Genomic DNA, 10,175 nt, shown 5'->3' on the forward strand with positions numbered 1-10,175 from the left:
AGATAGATAGATAGATAGATAGATAGATAGATAGATAGATAGATAGATAGATAGATAGATAGATAGATAGATAGATATTCACCCATCACACATGTAAGCACTGAGCACACACACATGGAGCAGTAATATGGTGGAACTCCATTTTTGGGTTGGGGGTTTTGGTTTAGGACCAAGGTGTGAATTGAGTTTAGGTTAGTTTTAGGGTCAGGTAGGTACCTGTAAGGTTAGGGTTAGGGTCAGGTAGGTACCTGTGAGGTTAGGGTTAGGGTTGGTGGTCAGGGTTAGGCTGTAGAAATTACTGGAAATGAATGGAAGTCAATGAACGGTTCTCAGAAAACGTGTGAAGGAGGGGCTTGTGGAGTTACAGTAAGGAGGAATTCAGACAAAGCAATGCAGTTCCACTTAGACCCTAACTTAAGGACTTAAACGTGAAAAAGAAAGATTTAAAAGCAGGTTATGTCTCCTTTATTGCAATAAAAGTTCCCATTGAGGTTTTGTTGCTTTTATACATTTAGCCTTGAAAAGATTCTAGGTGAGGAGAAAATGTGGTAAGCTATCACCTCAGGTCAATTCAAGTCATCATTTCTTTCTGTAACACGTCCAAAAAAGTCATTTAAGAAGGTAAAAAGGAAAAAAACTTTAACAAAGCATTAAAAGAGAAATAAAACCAAAGCTTGAAATTTATACTTTTCTACCAAACACCATGAATTTTCTCTGAATAAAAAGATGGTGCGTGAGATTTTAGTTTCCTTCTTGGTTTTGTTCTGTTGCTTAGTAACAGCTGCGAGAAGAAAAGCGGACTTTGACATAAAGAACTTGTTATTTTTCTCTGTGCGGCGCTTCAGAACCTTTCCTCTTTCTCCTCTAACCTTGCGGGATGAATACCTTGAATACCTCTTTAAAAAACACACATTGTGAAGCCAGGGACAAAATGATATTTAAAAAAGCAATTCTTTTCACAACTTTTTGTTTTAACGCCGTAAGTAATCCTCTTCAGTGACTCAAGCAACGTGTTCTGACTATTYGTTTTCTGTTGTTTGTTCTCAGGGAACAAGCACTGAAGAAGAGGCTGGGGATGATTCATGACTCTCTGAGCACCGCTCTGTCAGACGGCTCCCCCAGCAGGAAGGACAACGCGGAGCAGATCGCTCGCCTCACGCAAGCTCACAGGTAAATCTGCTGAAGGAGGCACGGTTCCTGGATGTTGTAAAGGCACTGAACCAGATGTGGCGTCCCTCCTTCCAGCAAAGCCTTGAGCTCGTACCGACAGATTCGCAGGAAGTACCGGGAGCAGGTGTGGAGGCTGGAGCAGAAGGTGGCAGCCATGATGGAGAGTCAACACAACCAGAGCGAGGCGACCAACGACGCAGAGGAGGCCGTGGAGTGGAGGAAGGAGGAGACTGTTTTATAAAAATACAATTTGACTTAATGATCAAAAGTTATTCATAATGTGCAAATCTAATAATTATATTATGCTCCTTTAAAAATCTGCTGCAGTCTTTTTATATTATTTGTGCACAGAGCTTTTTATTAAGTACTTTATGTGATAGACCAACACAAAGTAGTGCATAGTTGTGAAAACGATAAATAATCTTCAAAATGTCTGACAAATAAAAAAAGTCAAAGTATGTGGCATGTGTTTGCACTCAGCCCTCTGTGTGATTTAATCTCAGTATAAATACAGCAKTTCTGTGAAGGTCTCAGACCAAGGAACACAGAAGACATGTCATGGATGAAGGTGTGAAGTTTAAAGCAGGGGTAAGTAATATAAAAATATAAAGACTTTAAAAGTGGACAGAGCACATGAACCTGAGAAAAACAGACAAGAAACTCACGGTAATAGGTTGCTTTCACGTGACRTCATAATGCAGTTCAGCGAGAGCGTAACATGAAGATGGAGGACAGAAAGTGAAGCAACAGAGAATCTGCTGTCTGAAAAAATGACCATGTTTTGTGTAATTTATGGCTGTTCTAATCGTTCTAACCAAGAAAAAGGAAAGGGGTATTATTGAGTACCAAAGATACATAAAGGTGAGTAGAAAGCTCACAGAACAACGCCATAATAAAGGATTTTAAACCTATGTCTGCAGTTGGGAGTAGCAGAGTCTGCTAATGCCGTTAGGTATGTTAGCTGACTAACATGTACTGTATTTTGGGGCTGTGTTTATTAAGCGTTAGTGAAATACTCATTTCCTTTGTAGTGATTATTAATTTAATAATAGTCTAATAAGATGAACGTCATCTGGACTTTTAGCACGTCGTTATGTGTTGCATGTTTGCTGACGTTAGCTGCTACTGCTAGCATCTTAACGTATAAAACACAAGAACAAAGACACCCTGGCGAGGGTGAAGACCAAACTTTAATCATCATGGAGCCGTTTGGTACTGAGGTTCTGGACCCACCTGCTGACAAAAGGTTATACGCCTTCAGACTTTTATAGGCTTTCATCTAGGGGGTAACAATACCAGCACTTTTCAAACAAGTACAAGTACTGTACTTCAGTTCGGGAACTTGCTGATATTGAGTACCGATACGGAGTACTTGAATAATACACAATGATTATAAAACACTCTTTTATTTAGAACCTGGTACTAAATCAGATACATATCTGATGTTTTCAAAGTGACTGTAGTCTGAACGCTCATGTCACATTTTATTCGACTTTTATGTCAGTGAGGTGGGGTTTACAGATCAATACAAGGACACTAACCTTGAGCCATGCTGTTTAAATCTTGTAACTCTGTATGTCTTCAGCTACAGAACAGAAGTGAAGTTGCTTAGCCTTTGTTCTTTTAATTTTCATGTCCTAGATGACTGAGAATCCATAGAAATGTATGATAATGTTGGTGTCACACCTTGTCGATACTAGCCTGGCCCTTGCCTTCCTACACAGTTCTGCTCAATTCTAGTTTCCTTTCACTGCTCCGTCTGGGATTTCTCCCATAGACAAGGATTTCTTCAGGAGAATCTTGTTCAGGCCAATCAGAGAACAGAACGTCAATTTTCTGCGCAGTGTCTGCTTGTTATTTTACCTGGGCCAATCAGAGAACAGAAGGCGGAGTTTTGAACAACAACGTAGATTTTCTGTGCCGTGTCTGCTAGTTAGTTTAGCATACGGCAGTGGAGGAAGTGAATGAAGCCAGTCTGTGTTGATAAGGCTTCCAAATTAAATTAAATCTGTCTGACAAAGCAGCAGCTCTCATTTACAGTCGTCTCATTCAGCTCAACACTTCTCTCCTCTCAGTAGGGTTGTTTACAGCGCACACGATTTCCGGTTAGCGTCTTAGCTTAGCCTCCTTCACAGTGGAGCTGGCACACATTCATCGCGGCCAACCGATCCAATCATTTTTAAACTTCAGCAGAGGCCACGCCTCCAGCAAGAATCACTTTTCTATAGCCGAGGGTTCAGACCCTCATACGAAGCAAAGCGAAGGACAAGGGTCTGGTTTTAACCAGACTATGTCGTAACTTAAGTGGAACGATATTTGAGTTAGCTTTACTTCGAGAATGTTGCTTCGTTCCATAAATACACGCTTCACCGGAGTAGCCAACCAGACGCAGGTTAAAATGTAAACACTGAACTAAACAAGCAGGTCAGATAATGATTTAATGAGCTCTGATTGAAAAGCACTTCCGTATCGACATGCTAACATGTAGCATCCACGGGTAGCGACCTGTTTATTTCTGTAAACGGTGTGTTGAACGTGACATCACGTCATCTCCTGCGCGTGCATGTCACATCGAYGGCATAAAGAGTYCACACTGGGKTCTAATGGAGGTCGCATTTAAAATGTGAACATTCACATAAGAAGAAAGGTACTGTTTTCGGGTATCGGGCCCAATTCTGATKTTGGGGCACAACTATCATCTACTGTAGTAAGATGTCTGACAAATCAGATAGTTTATGTCAACAGACTTGATTGTTGGCAAATCTTTAGGTTCTGTCAAAAACTCTTGTCTTCATGAGTTATGAGGTCATGTCTGACATATTTGTGAACTAATTACCAGTTGTCTTAAAAATGGTTCTAAATTTGTACGATATCCATTGATATTTTACTTCCTGGCCTGCATTTGAAATCGCCACGTGACTCAAAYCCAGCTATTAGTTGTGCATTCCCCAATCCTGGCCTTTAGGGAAGAGTGGCAAGACATTCCTAATTTCTCAGAAGTATTTATCGCACAGTTGTGAATTCCTACAGATGACTCAAAGTCTGGACCCCCTGAAAGTGTGAGCTGGATGAAAGCGCACATGTTCATTTTCCCATAAATCCATCTCTGTAAAGCTACCGCCGGGGCCAACTGYGCTGTCGGGCCAAAGCTCAGAGAAAGGGTGGAGGGTGGGGTGTGGAGACAAAAGCTGATCCGCACACAAAATGTACAGCAAGCCCATTTGTCTTCTCTGCACCTCCACGGTCTCACGTTCTTTGCCTTTCACGCTTGACAGTTCAGTTAAAAGGTCAACTCAACCAAATTACAAAAAGAAAAAGAAAAAAAAACATTTTTCTCACTGCAGATGAGAGTACGTTTACTTATACTGAAAGGCAAAAATCTCTCTTCTGTTAGTAACTTGGAAAAAAATAAACCTTTACATGTTTTCAAAGATAAAAATTTTCAGGGGAAACAGACTGGAGGCAGAAAAAAAACTGGATCAGAGAACAGGATCAACAAAATGAACCCARTTAATTTGGGAAATTAAAACTGGTCAGTGCCATGGTCTCAAAATCCTAAGGCTGTGGGTTCGAGTCCAGGTTGTCAGGAAGGACATCCCCGACGGCAACTTCTCTTTATCCCTCCGTCCTATGTATTTCACCACTCACTCAGTCATCAATTCTCCCATCTTTCCTCCCCCCTCCGTCCATTCCTCGCTCATCTCTCAGCCATCAGTCACCCCTCCAGTCGACCCTGCACCCTGACCTTCCCGGGCCGCTCAGCTGCAGCTGTGACCGGCGGTCAGGAGGTTAAGGCAAAGGTTGAGTGTCACACCCACAGGGTCCCAGCGAAGCTTGGCTGTTGTGTTAGACTTTCAATAGAGGGTGCGGGGGGTGGGCGGTGCAGAGCAGAGACGAGGTGGCGAGCCCCTGACGCCCTGACTGTTGCCTGAGCTTGCCCTTTCCTGAGCAGAGGTCAGAGCAGAAGACCTTTCCTCCCGCTCCGCCCGTACCTCCAGGTCACTGTGGCTATTGTTGTAACGGCCGCCATTAGAGCACATGATGCAGTTATCATTCAGTTTTATGTCTCCGCTCTCCAAAATCCATGTTAAGCTCCCGAGTTCATCAAAGGTTTGCAGATGACGCGATTGTTGCGTAACCTCTGGGTGAATCAAAGGTGACCAAATAAAGACAAAACGTTCCATTGAATTAAAAAAAGAAAAAAAACAGTTCATTTTATCTTGAATAGCTCAAGGACCTTTATCACGAGTGACTCAATGAAGGTGCAGAGTTCAGGGTCAGAGGAGTTCTGTGGTTCAGCAATACAAAAACCTCACATTATATTAAATACTCTGCACTTCATCATTGATTAAAAGCATTTTACAAATGTTGTGTTTGATGTTTCAATCTGTGCAAACGCATTTTAAATTGTAAAGTCATTACATGGTTATTTAGTAGGGGTGCTACGATACGATACTTYAGTCTCACGGTTCGATATTTTTTTGATACACAAAAGAGAAACTTCCACGCCCTTCTTAACTTGTAATTTATTGAAATTAATTATGAACATTTGTTTAACCTCAAAAGTACAGTTTTTAAATTAAATGTTGCTGAAACATCAAGTTTCTCAGTGGATCTGAGCTCGAAAATGCAGCCTATGTGGAGTAGTTGAACACAGATCCACTGATCCTTCAACACAGAGCATCTTCAGAAGACAAGTTGATAAAATAAATTTAAAAAATCTGTATTGTTTGACACATTGTGTGTGTTGAACCTAAAGCACTGTATTCAATGGTTTGATATGGGTACATGTTGCTGCACCCCTATTATTTAGGTTAAAACCCAACATGTAAAGTTCTGCCAACTAATGTTTTAAACAGTGAGATTTAAGTTTCTAGCCTTCTTTCATCTGTAATCATCTAGGCTCCATATTTCTAGACTCTAAGATCAGAGTTTTAAGGAGCCTGGGAAAAATGCACCATAATGAGACAATGGCGGCAGCTGTCAATCACCATGGGGGGAGGGCGCTAGCACACACGCACAAACTAGGGAGGGTGGGGGTGACCTATGGGTTTTAGGTCAACTCATTTACTCTCTGCATCTATCCCCTTATTTTAATAAGTTGTCCCTCTGTAAGCTGTATCAAGAGATCAGAGTGTGTCTCATCAGCTCACCTGTCACAACCACTCTGTATCCCCGCTCATCCCCTCCTCTTCCCTTCATGCATCCATTCTGACCGGACGCCGCCTCCCTGACCCCTCCGCACCTCCCTCTGGAGCTTTCCGACACCAGTCGGCCCAGAGGAGAGGTCAGGAGGGGGCGGGAGGGGCGCCGGCGGCACAAGGAAAAGCACAAAAACGGGCTTTAACCTCAATCAAATGGCCGATCACATCCGCTTTGTGCTCTCGCCCACTCAGATAATGAGAGCAAACGGCTCAGGCCAACCGTCCCTCCTCGCCTCGGAGTGCAGAGGATAAAGAGTAAAACCATGTTGCATGTAAGGTGATTTCCATGCTTGTTTCAGGATGGGATGCATGCGTGCTTGTTGTGCATGGAGAAAACTGATGCTTAAAATTCATCAGCTTTATGAACATAAAAGGAGTCTTTTTTGTTCTAATCTTGATGAGTGATATTAAACAAACCAGAACAAGTGCTTTAAAGAAAACTGTTTTACAATCTTTTTAATGCCTCTCTCTGTATAAGGTTAAATAAAGACATTTACAGGGTTTTAGCCCAGAGTCAACCAGGATTTTCTGAAAGAGAAAACAGCTGGCCGTCCTGACTTCTATACCAAAATTTTGAAATGAAATTATCATCTCATCTCAGTCATCCRAAACAATCTGTCCAGTGGGCAGATTTTAATGAAAAAAGCAATTAAAGAGACTACAATTAGTCGTTTTGTTTTGCAGGACTTGACCTCCTGGTTCAGTTCAGAAGAAGCCTCGGGCTGAAGACGCTCCACTGTTTATCAGTACGTTGAGTCCATTAAGTCGAGCGGTCTTTCCAACATTCTTCTCAGCACAATCAGCTCTGGGGGCTTCAGAGGATTTGCAGACTTTCCCTTTATCAGTTCAGTTCCTTTGAGTCGATGCTTTTATTGAAGCTGCACCAACAGACGTCTGCAAAGAAAACTTGCTGAAAATGTTGAAAACCTCCTCGTGAAGCGGGCTCTGCTCGCTCCTTTAAACAGCCTTTGTGTTGCACTTCCAGTCAAATCTGTTGTCCAAGTGCAGCTTTTCATCCCCTCAGAGTTTTCAGTTTATCATGTTTTTTTCTTATTAACTGACTTCAGTTCCCTGTTTTCTCACATTCCTGACGCAGAGTAATCTGTGGATTTCTGCAGATGAGAGGATCTTGAGCTGTAGAGGTGTGAAGAGTTACGATGTGGGAGTTTAAATCCTTGCAAAATTCCCCACACATACGCAACCCTTCAACCGTGCAAACTGTGAACTGACTGTAACAGGTGTTACCTGTGTTTTCTAGGGTTTTTCCATGCAGAACTGCAGGCTTATTCATGTTGAAGACAGTGGATAARCCCAAAGACATGATGCAGACTGTTTTATCTAGATAAGAGTGGCTCCCTGGAAAACAGAAATGATCTTCAACTCTGAACCTGACATGGTGAACAAACTGCAGTAAATCCCGCTTACATGGGTACATATGAAATCCTGCTTACATGGGTACATATGAGCCAGTCTCTCTGGGTCCTTTTGAGACATTAGACAAATAGTAGACACTTTGAGATTGGGAACAAAATAAGATGTTTTTCATATCAATAAAATGCTTGAGATTCAGGAAGGTCTCTGTTGTTCCAAACATCTACCATTTTTTTTGCTACTTATCAGTGGTTGGATTGTTCACGCAACAGGTCCAAAAGAAAAAAAAATCAGACATCCCCAGTGTCACTCTTCAGCTACTCTTGGAGGATCAGGCCAGAGAGGATACAAGAACCCTCCAACGAGTTCTGGGTCTACCCCGGAGTCTCCTCCCAGTGGGATGTGCCCAGAAAACCTCCAGTGGGAGATGTTCAAGAGGCTTCCTTATCTGATGCCTGAACCATCTAAGCCTTTCAGTGTAGAGGAGCAGGAGCTGAGCTCCTAGCTGCTGCTGGATGATGGAGCTCCTCATCTTATCGTTAAGGTTGAGCCGGCCACCCTATGAAGGAAGCTGTTTGTATCCAGGATCTGGTCCTTTCGATCATGATCTCACGGCCATAGGTCAGGGGTGTCCAGTCTTTGTGATATCATCATCTCAAGAGCYGCTATCCTACATGTTTTCCTTGTTTCCCTGCKCCAMCACTATATTCAGTGATTATCTCTTCATGTTTTGCAGGAGCTTGTTTATCACCCAGTAATTTAAATCAGAAACCTCTAGCCCTTGAATACTTCTGCCATTGAGAAAGGTTGAAACATTGACAGACTACCATACTGAAAGTGTTGCCTTTTGACTCAGGTTTCCTCTTTGACAGATCGGAGCATTGCTTTCATTACTGTGGSTGAAGCACCAATATGTCGATCCACCCTTCAATCCTTCGGACYATCACTCATGACTCCCAGATTCTTGAACTTTGCTTGGAACGGAGACTCATCTCTGACCTGAAGGGAGCATTTCACATTTTTCCAGATCCATTTTCTTTCAAAAGTTTTCTTCACCAACTCTCTTGTGGTTTGGTCGGAAATATTTTAGGGTACAAATATTTTCAACATTTGCGTTTTTATATAAAGCTTATGCCTTTTTTCCAACCATCATRTTTACACACGTTTAGTAAGAGGTGTCCTTTCAGATTTTTTTCACATTCAAACCCTCCATTTGTGCATAAATCCATTGTGTGTACCTGCTTCATCCTGTTCAGGACAGCAAAGCGGGGTTGTTTACCTCCGCTGACATCAGACAGGACAGGTCAGCTGTCACCAGTCAACACAGAAACATCAGACAAACAACAATAATGGCCACCTGTGTTGACACTGATTTGTTAATRCTCATTAGAGTCAAATTAGATTCCCCATTACGTAGCTAATTAGGGGTTAAAAAAACAACATAGCACCAACAACGTTAACAGTGAGAGTTGTAGATTGTACACAGTTTGACATTTGTCTCCTGTGATTGTTCTCCTGTAATAACAGAGTCACCCTGCTGTTTAGAGGTCAGGAAGGTAAACATGCAGAAGATCTCAACAGCCTGCAGAGCAGAAGATCTAATGAGATCTATCCGCTCAGCTCCAGAGCAGCAGATTACAGCGAGGAGGTGTTCAGAAGGCAAAGATGGCAAGAGGAGTGGCCTCGACCTAATTCTGTTAAAGCATTTCAGTCTTGTTCACTGAGCTGATTAGGTTAATTTTCTGTCATCCTAAGCACCTTAGACGACCTGCGGCTAATGTCTGGTGTAACAAAGGGCACGCACCCGGAACAACAGATTGGGACACAGATTTACAGGGGACTGAAGTTGGTGATTAGGAACAGAGAAAAACTGATGTGGCTGCACAGAAACTGACTAAAGACATCAAAGATTTCARACAAACATGGAAAAATCATTTCTGCCTTCACCTTCAGTCATGAATGCACTGATGTGACCTGCATGCACAGTAAAAGACGTGACTTCTCATTCAGCCRCCTGTTTGTTTACGGAGTTAGCATAGATGCTACTTTTCGTACGTCAAATCTAAAGTTGTTCAATCAGAGCCGAATAAATAATTATCTGACGCTTGTTTAGTTCAGTGTTTATTACTGAACCTGCCTCTGACCGGATGCTCCGGTGAAGCATTTTATTTTTGGAATGAAGCAACGAGCTGGAAATAAAAGTATTCAAATGTTATAAAATAACTTTAGGATCGATACGCTCCGCGACCGAGGCTGGACGTTACTATCTACATGGAAAACTAAAAGTAAAAAGATGAAGCAACTGGACTTGTGTTTTGGAGCTGTAAACACACGGAGCTACAGATTTAAACTGTTAGTATCTTATTGATCCTTCACCCCCTCCTCACTGATGAAAAAGTCAGATGAATGTGACATGAGCGTTCACACTGC

The 10,175-nt window shown here is 42.2% G+C and overlaps 1 protein-coding gene across 1 annotated transcript in view; it reads left to right on the forward strand.

The window, feature by feature from the left end:
* Positions 1-1,628, forward strand: part of ushbp1 (Usher syndrome 1C binding protein 1) — a 12,704-nt gene extending 11,076 nt beyond the window's left edge. Inside the window, exons 13-14 of the mRNA XM_014007329.1 lie at positions 1,048-1,170; positions 1,246-1,628. Coding sequence (XP_013862783.1) covers positions 1,048-1,170; positions 1,246-1,411 — 289 coding nt within the window. The 3' untranslated portion in view covers positions 1,412-1,628. The remainder of the gene's footprint in view (positions 1-1,047; positions 1,171-1,245) is intronic.
* The last annotated feature ends 8,547 nt before the right edge of the window (positions 1,629-10,175 follow it).

This window comes from Austrofundulus limnaeus, unplaced genomic scaffold, assembly GCF_001266775.1.
Source record: "Austrofundulus limnaeus strain Quisiro unplaced genomic scaffold, Austrofundulus_limnaeus-1.0 Scaffold41, whole genome shotgun sequence".
NCBI lineage: Eukaryota > Metazoa > Chordata > Actinopteri > Cyprinodontiformes > Rivulidae > Austrofundulus > Austrofundulus limnaeus.